The sequence below is a fragment of the Cephus cinctus genome, unplaced genomic scaffold (assembly GCF_000341935.2).
Source record: "Cephus cinctus unplaced genomic scaffold, Ccin1 Ccin1_scaffold0310, whole genome shotgun sequence".
In the NCBI taxonomy this organism is placed as follows: domain Eukaryota; kingdom Metazoa; phylum Arthropoda; class Insecta; order Hymenoptera; family Cephidae; genus Cephus; species Cephus cinctus.
The window spans coordinates 16,992-37,449 of record NW_014333013.1 but is presented as its reverse complement, the minus strand read 5'-3'; the positions used below and the strand labels follow the sequence as shown (position 1 = coordinate 37,449).

The following is a 20,458-nucleotide window of genomic DNA, read 5'->3' as shown; positions in this document are numbered from 1 at the left end:
AACCTTTCCAAGGGAGATAAATTAAAACCCTGTTCTTCCTGTTAAGCCCTCAGGATATTAGCCGTACCTCCAGTTCACTGTTAACCTGGATCCACAGTTTCTTCCATTGTGTAACTCGACGTTTTCACTCGTCCGTAGTTCCTCGCTAGAATTTTATTATTAAATTCAAGATCATCCACTGGAGCAATATACAGTATTACCACTATGAAGAAATACTATACCGCTACAAGGGTCTAGAATGATTCCAGCATATCATTCCAGAATCCTGGAGTCCCTTAAGAACCATGCATTGTCATCTTGGAAGACAGGGTCCTTTATGTTTGAAGAGGATTCCCCAGGTGAACCAAGCATAGTTTACCGAACCTGTATGACAAGCAAATATTAATCCATCGAAAAATACCACGTCGCGTGACAACCAGTTCTCAACAGAATTTGAGTATCGTCTAAAGGACTCTCAGAAGAAGGAAAGTCAAAGGCAACGAAAAAAATAAGTTAGCCACGAATCAAGTGTTTTTCCAGAAGGACCAATTCCCAACCAACTGAAGAGCATAACAACAAACTAAATTAAATGGTATTTAGAGTATGAATTTACGAACACATTCGTTTATATATATTTGTGTATATATATATACGTCAAAAGTCATATTTCGAGTTTCGAAAAACTTGTTATCCCTGACCATTCCTAACCTCAGACGCCCACTTAATAATAAAAGTATAAAGTACTACGGATGGATTGATCTGCCTTGTTAGTATTGTTGAGAACGATACCAGTCATACGTACTGATATGCGAATGCGAGAGCACGTATACTGCTTAAGTGAGTAGTATATGTATACAGACAGTTTGAACTAAGTAAGAGACAGTCGTTTATACTACATTATAAATGCTGTATAAATTTTGAATAATTTGCTGAGTGCTGCCACCATACATCTTGAGAGTAGCGTGAAGAAGGGGGAAATAAGGCCTCCGAGGGTCAGAGCTCATATGTGGGAACCCCTTTGCGTTTATATAGGCTTGGAATAGGCTTGCACATTATTCGATTGTGAATGATTTCGTGACGCGTGTACATTCGTTCTTAATAAATAGCAGTAGGTGCACGTCAAAGTCTGTCCAGGACTCGAGGACGAGTGAGCCAGGTGTCAGATAATTTTCTAAATAATTCCTACGAGTCGCCTTGTATTGTAACTGATAAAAAGGAAGCGTGAAAAGAATCGATCACAGGTTAGTCAAAAGCGATAATAACTAATTGATGATAAAGCGAGAAAGTTTTATTGAGTAATTATTATTTTTTCATCGATGATATTTTTGTAGATTATAAGTTACGTTTTACTCGAGACTATTTATGTTGAGAATTTCGAAAATAATATTTTACTACCAAATGATTCTTTGTCACGATGTCTTATCTATTTAAAGTTCTTACTGACTTTCTCCCCGTTATTTATATTTAATGAGGTTTTGTTAGATCTCTAGCTGCGATAACGGCTAATGCATTTTTCACGTGGACGTTGTAATGGGAGATGCATTTTTTAAATTCATTTTATACTTCAATAACGTAACGTGTATTACTTTTATTTAATTTTGTCAATATATGTGAATTATGTATATATATATATATATACTCATGTGTGGTCTATTCGATAAGATATAGTAACGATAACGTAAACGCAAGTCATTATTGACAATATCGCCCACGAGTGACATAATGATATTCAGAAATACAATTGTTGTTCGAAGTTCTCAGGTAAATTGTTATCGCATTATCACAGCGATCATCGCACCCTTTTGAATAGTAACGAAACTTCGTATAAAACGTTTATAAAATACGATCTTTTTTGATATCGTGAAAAAGATATGACATACAGCGAAAATTAAATTGCATCTCGTACCTCGAATACGTGCACGCGACAGGATGGGAATAACAATAAAATTGACGATACGTCACGTACTGTACGTTATAAGGCAAGTCTCTTGGAAAAATCACCAGTCTCCATGTTTTCTGACCCTGAGGCAGCTTGGGGAATGCATATAAGTATAAGAGTGGGCGCCGCGTAGACTGAGGTTACATTTTGGTGAGATTCGTGCGTCGAAGCGATACTCTCCTATATACGGTATAAATATACAGTGAATGCCATTTGTAATTGCATCAGTGTGTTTAATTTGTACCAGGGCATAAGCCGTAAGCCAGTGTTAGAAAATATATCGTTGGTATAAAAGGAAACAAGAAAATATGTCTCGAAAAGCACGTAAGTAACCTAAAAAAAATTGAAACAAACCGATGATGATGTATTGAAGCAACGTGTGACAGCCTTTTGATTATTATGTATATGTATAAAGTGGTGTCATAATGTCATGTGACTTGTTCTTATGTGACGTGGTCGACAATCGTTAAGCCGGTTCTTCATGTAGATTTTCATGCCTGTCACACACGTTTAAAGTATTGTTCCGTGCTTAGATGCTTTAGAAAGTTCAATTCCATATTAGTCCAGTGATTCTTACGTGTGAACACGTATGAACTCCTTGTCCTAGCGAATTGGTAATAGCTAGTTTCTTGCACGACTCGTCCCATAAAGCAGACATGCGTAGCGACTTGAAAGTAAGGTGAAAATGCGGCTTGAAGAGACATGAAGAGAAATAATGTGTTCGGAGGGTAAAGTCGACTAGCCGCGAGGCAAATAAATCGTCATGAATTTGAATGTAAAAGCGCGGGAAATTGAAAAGTTATCGAATTCTCAAATCAGCAAATACCTTGACTGTACGTCAAACATCAAACGAAACATTTTATGCTTTACGAAATTTAAAAAAATACTTTTAAGGTATTACTACGGTAAACTCAAAACCGCGTAATCTAGCTGAAATTTGTTTTACGTCTAATTTGTATAGCAGTACATCTCTCTACAAATTTTTAACACGATTCACTCATCAGTTTCCGAGTATTTCCGAGTTAAAGTCAGGACTCGTAACACGTATTCCCTATACCTGGCCAATAAAACGCGCATGATTTTTCTTTATTGCATTTGACTCGTCCGCGTAATTCCGATGAAAAACTAGTATGTGGCAAAGGAAAAAATTACGAATTTTTTAGATTTTTAGTCAGAACTTTTTACTCATAGGATTTATTGATAGACATGATTCGATATTTATTACGAAATCTCTCGTACGACGGCTAGACAAAAGAGCGTTACGGCAACATTGCGTTTGAGACTGTATTCGGTGTATATACGTATACAGTACTACATCCAATGTACATTAGTGTGCGCCTATCCATGCAGGGATGGGCGTGTGTGAGTGAACTGTACCAGTTCAAAAGTTGACGCTGGATTGTTCAAATCTTAGATTGAAAATTTTTTTTTTTTTCGGTCCGTAGTAATACCTTAATTAGTAATTCTCAAAATTATTATATCGATGGAAGTGATTTTCCACAAATAAATCTATACGGATTAAATAATCGTACTGTTGATGACTAATGGTTAAAATTCGTATATATGATCTGTTGCTCAAAACAAATTAAAATCCAGGTACAAAATTAATGCTTGCAAAGCAATCGCGATTGAGTTACGCAAGCGGTGACAACGTCGCTACTGTGAAATAATAATGGACACGATGTCCGACTATAATTTTAATGTGAATTCTTAAAGAGCATCGATAAACACGCGGAAATGTTTCTTCAGTTAAATTCACGCTGTTCAGCACTTTTTTACTTTTGCACTCTTGCAATTTTCCATAACAGCAAAAACAGAATGATAATCACAGTATTTTCACACATCCATCTCCGTTGCACACAAGTTCTTCATCTCAATAAAGAAGAAGTTATCCTTGAACTGAAACTACTCAACGTACTGCCTGAGTCAATAAACAGGGCATGCATGTAAATATTCCTTAATACGTTAATTAAGGACAATCAAATTTATAAAAAAGGAATAATTATTACAACAAAACGATAAAATTCGGTGACTTTCAAAAATTATATACAATAAATCGTACGATGCTAATGAATGACTTGAAAGTAATTTGACAAAATAAAATGGTAAAATTTGGCAATATTATACATTTTTATTGATTTATTTCTTCTTATGTCTTGCGTCCGCTTATTTGTTTCTTTGATCATATTCTGGAAACCCCAACACGTGATTTTACAAATACTTTACGACTCTCGCGTTCACGATATCGAAACTTATTAAACATTGCGTTCGCAAAACTTATACCACATAACGGCAATCGTCAGCTCACACGTGGATTCGAGAAACACTGATGGGGCTGTAGGTGACACAAATAAATCTTACGTACGAGTATACAATTTCAGCATCTATAAACAAATGGCATTGACGGATCCGCTATTATGATATTGCGTAACAGCATGATATATACGAACAGCAAAGGAAAATAATATTTCGCAGCTCAGAATGATAACACGAAGTATATAATTCAGTGACACGGTGACGTTTTCCCAGTACGTAATTTTATTCCTTCAAGATACACTCCTTGATGCTTCTTGACAACCTCGATCCTTGTGCCCGTGGAGCCATTTTTTTTCATCGTAACATATAGTTTTTTATCACAACAAGCTACATAGGATTTTTTTATTGCTTCAACTCAGCGCCGTCTACCAGAATCAAATTCTTTCCTGGTTTCTATGGGACGACGAGAAAAAGACGTCCAAAAAGAAATGAGTTTCGCCTTGCCCGATGCTTTTAAGTTTCTCCCTTCTTTTATCGTTCTCCCTCTCTGTGTCCCTCCACTCTTTACAATTAGGACGTCAATACCTACCGTTCACGATATTTTTCCATCCTGGAATTTACCAGGCTCCATATTATCTGCAGGTTACATAAGAATCGTAGCAAGTGTTCAGGACGTTTAAAGTTCCCTTTAAAAAATGACCTGTCGACGTTCGATTAAATTAAGTCAATTTGTTGCATCTATATTCACATTACCATCATTGCCTTCGTATATGTATCAGATACAAATATAGTCTTTTCTCTATGTACATATTTACACTACTTTATCTTCAACGGACGTGAACTACCGGTTTTCTCTTTCGTCCTCTTATCGCTCTCCTTCACAGTCATTTTTGTCACTCATGAAAATATGTCGTGAAGTGTCGGTTCTATCATATTGGGATACGTGGTTAATTATACATTTTTCAAATACGTCACTAACAACTCTGACAGCGAAGCGATTAAAGAATTTTTTAAATTTTTTAATCAATTAAATTTTTATAGTTATTCGGCTTTCATTGGTACACAGGTATGCTATACAGTCTTTCAAGTAACACCAAGGACCTATTTAATAGTTTTCTAGACCAAATATATTTTATGAACTTATAACATTTATATAACGTAACCCTATAAGCGTCATTAAATATAATATTGATATTTCTTGTGCTATTCTTTAGTCTGTTGAAATTTTCATCGTGAGTTATGGCTAGGTAAGAATTCGTAACTGGTAAGGTTTTCGAAGGTCTTCTGATTAATTCCTTTATAAAAGTCAAAGATCCAAGGTTTTTCTGTTACATCAAAGTAGACGTAAATCTCTTCTGACGTAACAGACATAAATTACCGAGATAATTCATCTATCAATCTTCACGAAGGTATATGCGTCTTTTAATAGAATGCTAATAATTAAGTGATATGAATTTTTATGAATTTCTGCGATCAAAAATAAATAACAGTTACTTGTTTCATTTGCACTTCTACCATGGAACGAACTGTGAGGTTTGTTACATAACCATTTGACATTAACTTTATGATGTTTTCATAGCCACACAAAGTCTCGTTTCCACGAAGCTAGTGTAGCGACGTGTTCAAATAAATTGTCACATTCATGAAAGTCGGACGTATCCTTTAAACTAATCCATTCTTCTTCGTAGAGTCGTGTGTGAGAGGCAATTAGTCATGAACAGTATTAGTCACCGGATCAAACAGTGATTTCGCGACATGCTAATCCGATGTTTGCCGAGAGTCACTCGGCTGACAGTATATAGAGAGCGTGCCAGTCGATTAACTCCTTTCGGGGAGTATCCATTGAGCCGCCTACTGAACGATTAAGTTTTTCTCTCAAAAAGCATTCAACTGTATCAAAGCGAAAAGAGCTGTTCTACGTGTCAGAGCGTTTAGGCGAATCACGTAGTACTTATTATTTTCAATCACCATTTTATGTTAGAATTTCAATGGTTGATTTATCGTCTCTTAACGCTATTGTTCTCTCGATAAAATTCGCTGTTAATAAATATTCTCTTCTTGGTTGCAGCCACGATGTTAACCGACATGGATGAATTGCCCTTCATTAAACTGGGGGACTTCACTTTGGAGTTCGAACTTGGACCACCTAGTGAAGAGTTACAGGAAGTCGCCAGAAGGGAGCTCAGAGAGACGCCAGAAGTGCAAAAGGAAGCAATACAGCGATTAAGAGAATTGCTTAAAGGTACATTCAGATAACATATTTTTTTTCGAAATCTCTAGGTCATTTTTTTTAATATATATGTATTTTGTCTGTTTCGCATCAAGCTGAACCCGATCTCCACTGCCCACTGGATAATGATACCTGGCTCATCAGGTTCCTGAGGCCCTGCAAATATTACCCGGAGTCAGCACTAAAACTGATCAAGAATTACTACAGTTTTAAACAAAAACACGCTAATGTCTACGAAGGTCTAAAACCAAGTCGTGAAAAGAACATTTTTGAGCAGAATATCCTGCAAGTGTTACCAAACAGGGATCAACATGGTCGTCGTATTCTGATAATAGAATTAGGCAAAAAGTGGAAGCACAATAAATGCAGTCTTGACGAAGTATTCAAGGGATGTGTTCTCTACCTAGAGGCTGCCACCTTAGAACCATCATCACAAATAGCTGGTGCAGTCGTCATATTCGATATGGATGGCCTCTCCCTGCAGCAGACGTGGCAGTTCACACCGCCTTTCGCCAAGAGGATAGTCGACTGGCTTCAGGACAGTGTGCCGTTGAGAATAAAAAATATTCATATTGTAAACCAGCCCTTTGTGTTTAACATGGTGTTTGCGCTATTCAAGCCATTCCTTCGTGAGAAGCTAAAGAGCAGAGTGAGTTAGAATTCCTATTGAAAGCAATACTTTCCAGTGCGCCTGAACGTATGCAACCATCTGAGCATATATGTATGCAAATAGATATCTTTATATAAAGTGGGTACATCTTCTCGCTTCAGATCATCTTCCACGGTACAGACCGTAAATCGTTGCATCAGTATATGTCGCCAAAATGTCTTCCGGAATGCTACGGCGGAACCCTTCAGATCCCGAGGGTAACAGGACCTCAGTGGTTGGAGCTTCTGCTTATGTGCGACAAGGAATACGATGGTAAGGATAGACCTCAGTATGAATTATTCACAGTATCCTGGAGTCTGTTTTCGTTTGTTTAATCTGCAACCGAATTACCCTATACGTTTTATAAGATTCTATAATCTTTTCAGATCTTTTCATGATTTTTTTTAACAATCTGGTTTTCTTCATTTTAGCTATCAACTCCTACGGTTACAAGAAGAAATAAATGTACGTGATGGCTACCACTGCTACAGGGATACCTGTGAGAATGACATAAGTTCGTTTTTTTTGTATTTTTTTTCTCCATGGACAATCGTAGCTATGACTATTTGTTTTTATTTGTAACGATGTTTATGTAGGGGACCGAATCTAATGTATTTTAATTTACCTATTTATATTATTTCTGATTGATACCTTTCATCGAAAGGTATGCTTTTATCATATTGAATTTTCTTTCTTTCACCCCCCCCCTTTCTCTCTCTCTCTCTCTCTCTCCCTCTCCTCCCTTCTCTCCCCCTTCCTCCCTTTATTTTTCAGTTACCTTAAATTCATTTTCGGGTCACACCAATCTCTATAAGTATTTTCGCATTATGCGAACGAATGTAAAACATCATTGAGTTTGAGACTCTCCAGATTTTAGTCTTAATAAAATATCAACGCAATAGCATATATTTTCTTATCAAATGTATTGTCTCTTGAAAAAAATGCATGTCGCGCGTCACAGAACTGGAATAATATGCCCCATTCACCTCATCCGAAGAATTGACTCCAATCCAGCACCGGAAATATGTTTCACTCTGAGATCCTAGCAGACCCATCAGGTTTATTCCGACTATGTGCTGGATACGTATCCGTACTTTTGCGATGCTGAAATCACAAAGTAAAGTAGAATTGTATTATTTAATTATATATCTGTATAGCCACTAATTGTAAGTACTGATCGTGCTTGACGCACTCTTTCGCAATTTGAAGAAAGTCGATACCTTGAAAGTCTTCTTCATAGGTGCAAAAGTATTCCCAGAGTCTTTCACCCAGCGGCTCTGAAGGCAATTCAAGCTGCCCTCCATATTGAGTTGGCAAAGCTTTTGCGTCGATAAAGGAGAGTAGACTTGCTCGGTCGCTTCCATGAAAATGCAGCCGCTTTCTTAACTTTTCCTAAAAGTGCAGTATGAAACAGTTATTACCTTCTAGAGTTCATTGATCTTATATAAATATATGTTCTAGGATAGGACCTGGAAGAAGGGTTTAAAGATGGCGAAGACCATATTGAAAATATAAGGCTGATTCACAATGTGCACTCCCTTAAGGCGGCATGGTAAACACTTCTGCACCCATTCAAGTACAGCGCTTGCAAAACTTGGAGTAAAGTACGTCACTTGACTCAAGGACAGGCCATCCATGTCCAAAATTACACGAACACCGGCGACCTTAAAGGAAAAAGATTTGTTCTCCTGTTAGAATTATAATTTCTTGCTTGCTTAACGATGATATGGCTTTATCAGCTTTGTATAAAGCTCTCGAGATGGCTGCGGATTATCATCAATCTTTCAACTTTTTCTGCCACTTGTTTCTCAATTTGTTTGTTTCTGTTTAGAGACATTCACTTACTTGAGTTGTTGGCTCTGCCATTGCTGCCTCTAAGGCCAACATAACTCCTTTGAAAATTTGTTCCAAACTTATTTCTTTTGGTTTCCACTTTCGTCCACTTTCGAGTAAGAGAATTCTCTCACCGCTGTTACAACGTAACGGAAGTGGTGTCAAAATTCCGGAAATGAAGATCGCCTTCTCCTTACTGGGTACCAAACCTTCGCAAATACGTGGATGAGACAATCGATACTTATAGAAACGTTTCATCTGCGATTTAAAAAAAATTATTGACGGGACTACTCTCTCCTTAAAATTGACAATACATAAATGGTCTTTAAAAACTTACCAATTCAAAGGCACTTTTAGCATACCACTTGCATGGTCTTAAAAACTTTATCAAATACTCCTCCTCTTCCGGTACTACCAAACCCGGTTCACCTGCGTAATGTAATTACTTATTAATAACCATAAAAGACAAGGCTTTGCGAAAAATTACAGAAGAAATTTATTTTAATTAATTCATCATCATAATTATTATTGATTGGAGAACAGGATGAACAATTCTCATTGCCGGTTGCGGATATCGTATGATTATTAGAATATGACATTAAAAAGTAAAATAGGAGTACTGTATTCAGTACCAACGGCATAAATAAATATCGCTGGAAATACTTTCCTTTCCGCGAGACAACACTTTTTCGATTTATCATTACGTCCGCTCGGAAATTTGCCATTTATGAGTTTTGTAACCATCGTGACACGCAGAAGCTTTACAATACAGGACAGTGCAAAAGAAGATTTTTAATTATACCTTTCACCGACACATATGAGCTATTTACTGTATAGGTACGCTATACTGTAGTGTACTATATTATTTGTCTATTGACGTTTTTGTATAATAAAACTTTTAATTACACAATGAATTGACGAGAAGCAAAAATTGATACGGTAGAATCAAATCGTAAAAGACAATCCTCCAAGAAATCATTGCGTATCATTTGGAATATTCAGGGGTATAAATAGATAAATTTTCGTAAGCATAATTATATTTCTCAAGCAAAAGTAAAAGAAAGGAATTGTCACTGTGCTAGGCGCTCGCTTCTTGTATGTAAATAACAAGTAACCAGAATCGTGGCCAGTATTTTTCCATGGCAACAAGAAAAATTCAAAGAAAGAACTGGTTTATCTGCGACCGTACTGTCTGTGCGGGAAATACCAGGGAGAAAACTGTCCCTCTCACTCGTCATTACGCGTATATACTTATTCGTATCTCAGTCAACTTTCAAGTCATATACCGATTTCGTAGAAATACGATTTTGTACACTGACTTTTTGAATTTCGCGCCACGTAAATTAACAACTAGTTCATGATAGTTGGATACAATAAAGAAAAAGGTAAGTAAGTAACGTAGCATTTTAGGGTACGTTTCCAAATTTTCTGTCGGTATTGCGAGATGGTTGTGTCTCATTTTATTGCATATGGGTAAATAGGGACACGAAAATACTCGTAGTACTTTCAGTGATTTTCGGAACACATCGTCAGTGTACCTGTCTAGTAAGGGTACGTCAATAGATCTGCAATCTTTTGTGAAATTGTTAAATTCTTTTCAGAATGAAGAGTCATGCTAAGGTTTGAATATCATCGAGAGTGCTTTGCTTGTCCTTGTCTTTGAAGTCAATGACCAGTAATTCGACCGAGACGGTAATGCCGAAGAAAGTGACTGAGGTACCTCCAAGGCTACGTAAATACCTGCAGCGCTTCGCTACTAGTATAAGGTAGCAGTAAGAAAACAATTTTAAAAGCAGATGATTACGTTAGTTTTCATATAACTAAACTGATCCAGTTATTTGAATACGAAAAAAAATTTTCGTTGACTGTACAGCATACATTTGTATGTAAAACTTTACCGCAGACGAATTGTTTACCTCTTATATACTCTCGTAGTTCGCGTAGGCTTGTATCCACGACTTCGGGTATTTCTCTGAGTTCGGTTCTTGCTTTGTTCTTGTAAAACTCATCGAGTTCATCAGGTTGGAATGTAAGTTCATGCTTTCCCACTTTTATTTTGGGTGTGACTTTTGATCTCTCTATCAATGATGCTTGTCGACCAGCCAAGAAGTTCTTATTCTCTGCCATTGCACTGTAACGAACACGGTCACCCTTTTTCTTTCTTTATTACCACTTTTTCTATTTTTATTGTATCTTATTCTTCTGCACCTTTTACACTTTCAGGTCAGAGCGATGAGAATCTGTCGAAAAGAAAATTTTCATCGGGATATTGTGTAAGCCTACTGATTCAGATTCGCTTTCATTCGCTTTCTACGGTGACGATATGATCTTATGTTGAAACATTAAAAAATGTTTATTATATAAAAGAATAAGTGATAAATACTAGACCTTTAAGGTCACTTTAAGGGGTCTTGCACACAAAACTTCAGCAAGCATACTGAAAGGTATAAACCATTTAGCATACGTTCATGACTTTATAAAATTGATTAGGCTATTGATAACGTGCACTGATCGGACTAAACCTTACATTATCTCTCTCTAAACTCTTAATTCTTGATAAATAACTGATAATGCAATTGTTATTTTGCCTATTACAAATAACTTACTTCAGCTGCTAACAGATGTTTATGGACCGGGTGGAACTAAAAAAATTAACTTATATGCACTGATGACTTATTTTGATACTTTCAAAGTAAAATAATGTGTTAAAGAGAAGAGGTGAATTCATCCAATACGCTGGCCTCACCAACCTTGACTGTTCCACGCAATGAACATTACTGAAGTCGGACTACGATTCTTCCCCACTTCATTCGGAATTCCTTTGAACGTTGTACCTTCTCATACTAAAATAAATGTATGCAAAGGAACGAAATAAAATGACATTACGATACAGAATTTCAAGTGAGGTTATTCGGTCAACTTGCTTCCTACGCGTGAATTAATTTAACTTTCATTTTCCAAGTTCGCAGTACAATCTTTATCGAATACACTGCCGCCATAGATAACATCATACAATAAATTGACATACAAAGATTTATTAGTACTTTCACATCTATGTGCACAATATTAAATATAATTATAACAAAGTAATTCTAATTAATATATTTAAGTCTAATTAATCTGATTTTGTTTCCAACAATTTTGTTTAAATTTAACAGTGTTTACATACATAGATACAAAAAAGTACAATTCTAATAATCAGTCTCTTCAGTTTTTCCGGAGCCCGTATGTGTTCCATTCTGAAAGTAAAATAAAGAATATTTTAATAAATTTAGATTGTCATATGGTGAATGATTTCGTGTTCTAATTATAAGAAGACGGATATCGTTATACAGATTCGTGATTGTGAATCATCCTGACACAGTATCAGTATTGTCGACTCTCTGTATAAACTAGCACACGAGGCTTTAAAAAGCGATAACTTTCGAGAAACCGATATTACAGACAACTCCTACTTCATTGTAATACGCAGAGCGTTCGACAGAGCGCGGGTAACACCGAGTAACAGAGGCAACGAAGAGTGGGGGAAGACTTCCCCTCTTGATGCAAGAGCTTAAAAAAAGTGGGAAAACGCAACTGTACGAAATCTATTTATACCGAGAGTCAAATGTATAGTGAATACAATATAATATACAATGTGTTACTGATTTATCTATAGTACTTTGCGATACAAGTGCGAGAAAGCGAACTTTATAGAAGTTGGTCGCACGAGCCGCACACAACGGCACACGAGTAACACAACGGCACTCGCCGAAGGCGAAGACGACGGTTCTTTAACGTATCATGTTCCGGGGGACAGAGTTTCGAGTCATTTGTCGACGAAGAATCAGCTGTGTTCCTACGTACAGCTCGGGTATTATTTTTGAGTAGTTTCCGTTCTGCCGTATTTCGATTTTTCGTCACAATATATATGTTTATATACAAGATTATTCAGGACTATACAAGCACTTGAGTAAGGCTCTACCATAGGAATTAAACTTTAGACCACCGTATTTTCTTTTCTAATTTTTCCAATTTTCAAAATATTTCAATCTAGAAGGATAACCTATGTGAATTTCACTCCCAAGCCCAATACATTTTTAATGTAGGTTCCAAGATACAGACTCGAGCACTTCCGAGATATGGAATTGAATTTTATACATGCTCTTGGCAAGTACTTAACAGTCGTGCGTGAAAAATTTCAAAATTATTTACTACCATAGGTATATGTATTTTCACTGTCACATATGGAATAAAAGTAGCCCAAAAGCTTCCAGGCGGTAAGTGTTGATGAAAATTGTAGTAGATATTTCGTTTACATCTCGATGGATCTCTTTCCTCCCGTATGTTTAAAAAATAATACCTTACGTAAGAAATATTCTTGGAATTAACGATATACATGGAATTTACAGAAATTGGAATATTATTATTATGATGTTTGGCGAACCACCCTAAACGACTTACTGAAGTGATTCAATAAATAATGAAAGTCTAGCAACACGTTTTGCGCCTGTATGAAGGTGTGAGGTGGTCTGGAGGTAAATAAAAATCAAATGGATAAAACCATCATTAGGTGACTCAATAGCCCTTAATAACCGTGTATATATCAGACTAAATTAATTTGTTAATTGATTTCTTTTTGTGTTTCCTCTGACCTCTTATTTTGTCCTCGCAGTTGATCAATGTCGGATACCAATCAGCACCGCGATAATCAATCTCAGGCAATTCACCCCCGTAGTTCTTTGGTAAATGACTTGGTGCCATGTAGTTGTGTAGGGATGACATTTTCGTTCCGTGGAAGAACATGCGACTCTTTAGTTTGTCCCTAATGAACGGTTTGAACATGGTCCATACCATGTTGAAAATAAACGGCTGCTTTACAATGTGAACCTATAAAATCAAAATGAAATATTAATTTGAAAAATATAAAAATGACGATTTGAAAATATTTGTTATTTTTTTTTATTACCTCCTTAAGCCGAAGTGGCATGGCGTCTTGAATGAAACTCAAAAGTCGCATACTGAATGATGGCGTCAAACCCATAACTTGTTTCATTGATAAACCATCAAAATCCATTATTACTACGACTCCACGTACCTGAAAGAAAAAGTTGACAATAAATTTGAAATTATCTAAATCACATAAATATTTATATATCTATATACACTGAGTGAACTGTCTGACTGTAAGATGAAATTATAAAAAATTATTTGATCTCTTATATAAATTATATCCATCATCTGGACCAATAATACGGTTGAGGCGTAATAATAATTAATCTATAAGAAAGACCAATCTTGGATAATTTGTTAAAGAAGCATTTCACATAAATAATCATATCACGTCGATATAAATCAGTTAAATGAAAATACAGTTTATTACTCTTATCATCTTGCATTAATCTAGGAAAGTGACCTCATAGATTTTTTCACACGTGAACGCGATATGGATCAGTCTTGGCTTTGGACTTTCGATTTCTCATCGATAACGTAAGCTATATCAATCGTTTCCTTATCAGAGCACAAAGTACACCTCGTGCTTCAGTTCAAAGTGTCTATTCAAGATAAGCGGTATGACAGTCGACGTACTAGAAAAATGAATTTTTATTTTATTTTGAAAATTCAGTGACTCAAATTATTTAACTACCTGTATCACGAGAACAATGATCTTACTTGAGATTCAGGCTCTAGCATAGCCAATTCGTGAATCAAATAAAAAACTCTGAACAACTGATCGCACGTGACTTTTGAAGGATCCCATGTTTTTCCAACATTCACAATAAGAACCCTTCGTCCCTTATGATCCCTATTCTTGAGGACGTTGACAACGTTGTTCTCCAGAAGGGACTGTTTCTCATCAGAAGGCATTAAATTGTCAATGAGTGCAGCATTTTTCTCTTTGAATTCAGCAATCCTCTTCAGCAACTCATATGCACTCTGTGCATAAAACTTGCAGGGTCTAAGGAAGATGATCAAGAATTCATCATTGGTCCTGTAGTAGATGCTCGGGTCCTCTGAAATTGGCGGGAAAAAAATTCTGTTAAAAAAAATCTTTGCTTGATAATAATAATAGCAGACAGCAGTTCCCTTTGTGTGATATTTATATCTGATATATTACTGTAAATGGACTTCAATTCCAAGTCGATGATATCATCGAGTCACTTCAGCACTTTGTGCTCACCGCTGAGCACGTGAGACTCCATTATCAAAGAACAAAGTGAAACGTGCAATCAATCTGAATTTACCTCTAATAATATTTCTGATAACAGGACATATTCCGAGCACATATATTAATTGGCAGATTATGACTTGCAGACTAGAACAAATTCATTCTAATCCACATTGACAATATGCTGATAATGGTGATATCAAAACATATACATATTATGCAAGTATCATTTTTTAATGCTTGTTATAGCAAAAAGACGAGCCAAGAGTGATTGTGAAGTGAATCATATGAACTTTTGACTTTGCGTGACGATTGTATCAACTAATAAACAATACAAAGAATTTCTGGTACCAGATGAAGGATGATTTCCTTTGTGTCTTGTGCATATATACATTAAGTGCCCATATGAGCTTTGATATGCACAGTGATATGAAAATGAGGATAACGTGCAAGTAATGGATACGAAATGACAATAGATGTCCAATTGAATTTACGAAATTACAGCTTATAATGAATCACTTCTATAGCCATCTCTAGACCTTTTTGTTTTGCGATTTGTTTTCAGAGGTCGAATTTTTAATTTATAGCAACAATTTCGTATCGTAAATTGATACAAATTTTACAGCATTGAGCCGACCAGTGATAACGATGTTTATGAATAATTTTGCAGTTTATATAAATAAGAGTGCGTTAACAAAGCTCCTATCTACCTGAGTGATTAATATCCAAAGAATTTTTAATACGGAACGTCGATATACCGGGGTTTTCAGCCCAAACACACCACCTGAACATGGCTTTTGATATAAGAAGCAAATAAATACGCTTACTTCAGGATATGCGTGTGGACTGAATAATCTTGTATAATAAAATATCGTATATACAGGGTTATTCAGTACAAATGCAACAACCTGAATGTGATTCTACTATAGATATCAAATATATAGGCTATATATTATGTATACTTTTATAATTTTTTAATTGTATTTTGATTAAATCGATGCATGCTTTTCTCGTAATTGATAAACGCAGAATTTAAATATTTTATATCTGCTGTCTTATCAGTGCGTGTTGATTACGTATATAGTGTATTGAGCAGATATTTGAAAAAAAGGAATAACCAGAGAGAAAGATAATTGACAATCAAACATAAGTTTAATGAACGCGTACGTCAATCTCTCTTTGTCACTTCATTTATTTGTTTATTCATAACTTTTTATTTCTTTTAAAGAATCAGAATAATAATTGATTAAGGACAATGCTGAAAGATTATATGAAACTGTATTAATTGATCTTCAAATGACTTCTACTTATAATTATTTTAAGTTATAAACTATTTGACATTATTAGAATAGACCCTTGAATAAACATAAGGTTATCTTGACGGCCAGTGTGACCATGAGCTCCCAGTTAAACTATATTTCCTGCAGTTATACTGAATCGTGTTACACAATTTCAGACGCTATGAAAAATGTTAAAAACGTTAAAGACCCATGAAAATTTATATTTAAAAAAAAATTCTGGAATTTGTATATAAAATGGAACGAAAAAATTGCATTGCAGAATAATAATTTAGTTTACGAATCAAGATATCCGTCACAATCTTTAGTACATAAATATTTTATTTACGTACAAATGCGAGTCCATAAATTTCGTGGAAAGTATTAGCAATGTTTAATGTTTTAATAAAAAGTATTCCACGAACAAAGTACTCACCTTCTATAAGTTTTCTCAAAGCTTCAATTCCATTCTTCACGTTTTCCGGTGTCTCCCTAAGTTCTTTTTCCGCAATCGCACGGGTTTCCGGGCTGATCTGTGCATCCTCTAATTGAAAGGCCATGATACTTCTTTTTCAGGAAATATTGTAACAGGTACCTCTCTCAATTAAAAAACGTTAGAGTACTAAATACCGATCCTCGCACTAGGACGCTCGCGATATATCTGTCCCCTGGAACGTCGGGGCGGCCTCCTCTTGTCCACATCTCAATCCAATCTTTGACCGCACAAAGTCCAATCGACACTCAATTCAAAGCACCAGGCTTTACTTCAGTCATTTTGAAATATAGTGATATACGTCATCCCGTGTTTCTATTCCTGATAAAGACTCCTCCCTCTCTTGAGTATTGTTACTGACCGATAAGGCTGCCACGAGAAACGCATCTTTGCCTTCTTCATCGGCTGCAGCCAGCTGTAGGACTTTCAACTTAAGCTTGGCTGTTTGGACCGTTTAAAAAATGGAAATATATAGATTACAATGACTTTAAGTGAACGAGATCAGAATTAACTTTTCATAGTAATTAAATCATGCTGCACTCTTTAAATGATTATGACAATTATTGCATTTATAATTATAATAAGAATTGCAAATTCAGCAACTTCTTTTCATGTATACATTTCGTCCACGTATTTATCGAGACGGTTCAGATAAATCTGTAAAAGTCTATGTTATCTTCTTTGTATACAGGGTCACAGGGTATGTCATCCTATCGCATTAGAAATATTTTTAGGAAGCATCTGCTTCTAGGTTTCTTGTAACATGAGAACTTATGAAAATTTTTAATTACTCACGTAAGGGTTTTTCCAGGCATAATAGAAAAATTACTCCAATGGCTAAGAATCTTGATTAATATTCTCTGTGCTGATGAAAATAAGATATATGCAAAATCCAAGCTTTGCAGGAGTCTCATTAGTCCCAGGGCTTTAGAAGAGGAATTACCTGTGGAAAATCCATTATAATGACATTTACTGTGGTAAAGTGTAGGTCCATCTAAAAATGTAACTGGGAAACCTGAACGTAACGCAATCCTCTTGTAATAAGAAAACACCTACGTGCCAATTTAACCCTCATGTTTAGTCCCGACGTGCTTTACTTCGTATCGAGGTCGTACGTTATCTAAATATCGAGTTCGATACTAAGCACCTTCTCCGTCTTTGTCGACATTCATTCGAAGTAAACAGCTGCCACATATTTTCTCAATATGCGTAGCCTTGCAGACTCGATAATCTTTCGTTATTTAAATAAATTTCGATATTATGAAGTTTTCGAGACGTTTTCAAGAGCAGCACGTGACGTCATTGCGATGGACAGTGACAAAGGAAAAGAAGTATATTTTACCTATTCATATTTATGTATATTACTCACAAATACGTTAGCAGTTTAACGATGCTTTTCTTTGTTCATAAGTCGACTGTGAAACGGCATGATAGGATATTCAAATCATTCTAAAAAAAATTTCCTGTCAAAGAGATTGAAATGTTAGTAAGATTTGGGGTACCAAGTCCATGCTAAATGACATAATGGCTCCATACGAAACTAATTGCCTTATCTTGACATTCGCAAAGTATCGTATTTCATTTATTCCGTGGCATGAGCTTTTATGACAATTGAAGGCCTGAAATTCTAGATATGATTTGGATGTATCTGCGCAAGTTCGTTAAAATTATCCTAATTTTTAACGAGAATGAAACCTTCGTTTTTTGAGGTGTAATAAAACAGACTGGGTGATAACTATGCAAGGGTCTAGTGAGCACCGAAAAGCAGTGCACGGATGAATATAATATTTGAATAACTGTACATACAACGTATTTCATGTAAAGGACTGTGTGCAATAAACTGTGCACAATAAACTGTACACAATGCATTTTTATGATCTGAAGACTGTACACTACGAATTATTCTTGTAGAGTTTTGCGTGTAGATTTGTCTCGTGTAGAGCTATTACGTATAGAGAATTAGAGAATTAGAGTGCTCTCTTGCATAGTTGACTCAGAGATGAGTGGGGAGATGCACAACGCTCCGGTTTTAGGCATAGAGTTAATACAGATAGAGCAGACAAGCCATAGGCTGCTCTGCAAGTGGAAGTGTTCGTTCGCTCATAATGAGAAAGAAAGAAATAGCTGAACCCCTTAAGCTATCCGTCTTTGCACCCTGATTTGCATCTATCTCTCTCTTCGCCACTGCCGCGTTGAGAGCTGGCTTGTCTGCTCTATCTGTATTAACTCTATGGTTTTAGGCGATACCAAAAGCATGGCGCTAAATCGTAGCGGCAAGTCCAGGAGTAGGATTTCGTGATCATCGCCTCTGTCGGTGTTACAGATTTCGAGTAGCCGCGGGGGTCATGATCATCGTTCCAACCGATATTGCAGTCAGCGACAAAGAATGGATTGCTCGGTGGTGGGGAAAAAGTTGTCGCCCCTCACAAACCGTTCTTGACAAACAGGCGGGGCAGCAAGGTCTTCCGTCCAACCAAACCCTAAACAATTGATGGACGTAATGCGCAAACAAATGTGTATATTCAAATAAATTTCAAAGTTATAAAAAATGCATAGAAATATTGGTTTTCACTCTTTACCTCTTATCATGCCGAAAATGAACATTAAAAAATGAATGAAATGTGTATATTCAAATAAATTTTTGGGGAAAAAGTTGTCGCCCCTCACAAACCGTTCTTGACAAACAGGCGGGGCAGCAAGGTCTTCCGTCCAACCAAACCCTAAACAATTGATGGACGTAATGCGCAAACAAATGTGTATATTCAAATAAATTTTAAAGTTATAAAAAATGCATAGAAACATTGGTTTTCACTCTTTACCTCTTATCATGCCGAAAATGATCATTAAAAAATGAATGGCGAAATTCGTTGGTAAATGAAACGACCGAGAACAGTTTAAAGAGAAATTTTGAAATATCATAGATAAATATCTATAATAAATTTAATTTAGTATTAAACGAGCATCGTAGCTGATTCAATAACCTGTCAAGGTTATTTTCCTGTAAATAACCTGTTTAATAACCTGTAAAGGGTTTAATCTTTCTAGGTTGCCCAAAGTTTATTTTATTCTCTTTTGTTCGTCCACGTGGAGAAGGGTGGCGCGAAAGTTCTTAACTGGAGTGCATCTTCATATTATTCTGCTTATATGTAAAGTAAGCAAAACGTTAATAGTAAGCAGTTGAATAAACGATGAAATTCTAGACATACAACTTCCGAAAAAGGCATAAGAAACATATGTTTCTGGCTAGTGCACCCGGTTACGAATCGGGAGGTATATGGTTCGAGACCCCTCTATGGAGAGCACTTTCTTTTTACAACAAGAAATGTGCTTTTGCAAATAGGATTAACAGGTTAAAGAGTATATCCAATTAATTTATTTATCTTATTACAATAAAGACATAACAACGACAACCTGCGGGCTTCCACATCACCCAAGAGGTGCCGCAGTCGATGCGTTCCCATTATTTAACGTAGCGGGTCCCCAATAGGCCTATACTACGATCGGTCTATACTATTTTTCAAGGTTCCTCTCTTTCGAATTTTCTCGGTTGCCCAAACTTTATTTTAAGCTTATATAAAATATTTTTAAAAAAAGGTTGTCATCGGGATCGAAAATCATTTTCTATTAACTCACAATATGTTGGATTATTTAGTT

At 36.0% G+C, this 20,458-nt stretch overlaps 3 protein-coding genes across 7 annotated transcripts; 1 reads left to right on the top strand and 2 right to left on the bottom strand.

The window, feature by feature from the left end:
- Window positions 1-1,026: 1,026 nt before the first annotated feature.
- On the top strand, window positions 1,027-7,733 carry LOC107266400 (alpha-tocopherol transfer protein-like). 3 transcript variants are annotated; one of them, XM_015736846.2, is made up of 5 exons: window positions 1,027-1,220; window positions 6,243-6,416; window positions 6,500-7,053; window positions 7,176-7,326; window positions 7,485-7,733. In XM_015736846.2, exons 2-5 carry the CDS (start codon window positions 6,248-6,250, stop codon window positions 7,514-7,516), a joined length of 906 nt encoding a protein of 301 aa, XP_015592332.1. In that variant the 5' UTR covers window positions 1,027-1,220; window positions 6,243-6,247; the 3' UTR covers window positions 7,517-7,733. The 3 variants fall into 3 exon arrangements, with proteins under 3 accessions (XP_015592332.1, XP_015592331.1, XP_024939411.1); XM_015736845.2 differs by lacking the exon at window positions 1,027-1,220 and adding an exon at window positions 2,004-2,242; XM_025083643.1 differs by lacking the exon at window positions 1,027-1,220 and adding an exon at window positions 5,982-6,121.
- Window positions 7,734-7,957: 224 nt separating this feature from the next.
- Window positions 7,958-11,845, bottom strand: LOC107266399 (alpha-tocopherol transfer protein-like). Of its 3 annotated transcripts, none has more exons than XM_025083641.1 (8): window positions 11,493-11,845; window positions 11,275-11,323; window positions 10,803-11,126; window positions 9,224-9,315; window positions 8,899-9,144; window positions 8,523-8,717; window positions 8,274-8,445; window positions 7,958-8,157 (listed from the first exon to the last, which is right to left on the bottom strand). In XM_025083641.1, exons 3-8 carry the CDS (start codon window positions 11,011-11,013, stop codon window positions 8,123-8,125), a joined length of 951 nt encoding a protein of 316 aa, XP_024939409.1. In that variant the 5' UTR covers window positions 11,014-11,126; window positions 11,275-11,323; window positions 11,493-11,845; the 3' UTR covers window positions 7,958-8,122. The 3 variants fall into 3 exon arrangements, with proteins under 3 accessions (XP_024939409.1, XP_015592326.1, XP_015592328.1); XM_015736840.2 differs by lacking the exon at window positions 11,275-11,323 and having other exon boundaries at window positions 10,803-11,017; window positions 11,095-11,126; XM_015736842.2 differs by lacking the exon at window positions 11,275-11,323 and having other exon boundaries at window positions 10,803-11,017.
- Window positions 11,846-11,973: 128 nt separating this feature from the next.
- Window positions 11,974-16,995, bottom strand: LOC107266401 (clavesin-1). The gene is made up of 5 exons (XM_015736847.2): window positions 16,748-16,995; window positions 14,539-14,879; window positions 13,835-13,963; window positions 13,521-13,755; window positions 11,974-12,125 (listed from the first exon to the last, which is right to left on the bottom strand). Exons 1-5 carry the CDS (start codon window positions 16,869-16,871, stop codon window positions 12,094-12,096), a joined length of 861 nt encoding a protein of 286 aa, XP_015592333.1. The 5' UTR covers window positions 16,872-16,995; the 3' UTR covers window positions 11,974-12,093.
- Window positions 16,996-20,458: the final 3,463 nt, after the last annotated feature.

Excerpts from the sequence above, each read along its gene's own strand:
- LOC107266400 (XM_015736845.2), top strand. Across the intron at positions 7,054-7,175 it reads GTGAGAAGCTAAAGAGCAGA|ATCATCTTCCACGGTACAGA; the intron begins GTGAGTTAGAAT and ends TTCTCGCTTCAG. Across the intron at positions 7,327-7,484 it reads GTGCGACAAGGAATACGATG|CTATCAACTCCTACGGTTAC; the intron begins GTAAGGATAGAC and ends TCTTCATTTTAG.
- LOC107266399 (XM_025083641.1), bottom strand. The coding sequence starts at position 11,013 with ATGGCAGAGAATAAGAACTTCTTGGCTGGTCGACAAGCATCATTGATA. Across the intron at positions 8,718-8,898 it reads TGGCAGAGCCAACAACTCAA|GTCGCCGGTGTTCGTGTAAT; the intron begins GTAAGTGAATGT and ends TTTTCCTTTAAG. Across the intron at positions 8,446-8,522 it reads TCTTTAAACCCTTCTTCCAG|GAAAAGTTAAGAAAGCGGCT; the intron begins GTCCTATCCTAG and ends CTGCACTTTTAG.
- LOC107266401 (XM_015736847.2), bottom strand. The coding sequence starts at position 16,871 with ATGGCCTTTCAATTAGAGGATGCACAGATCAGCCCGGAAACCCGTGCG. Across the intron at positions 13,964-14,538 it reads TGCTAGAGCCTGAATCTCAA|GTACGTGGAGTCGTAGTAAT; the intron begins GTAAGATCATTG and ends TTTTTCTTTCAG. Across the intron at positions 13,756-13,834 it reads TGCCACTTCGGCTTAAGGAG|GTTCACATTGTAAAGCAGCC; the intron begins GTAATAAAAAAA and ends TTGATTTTATAG.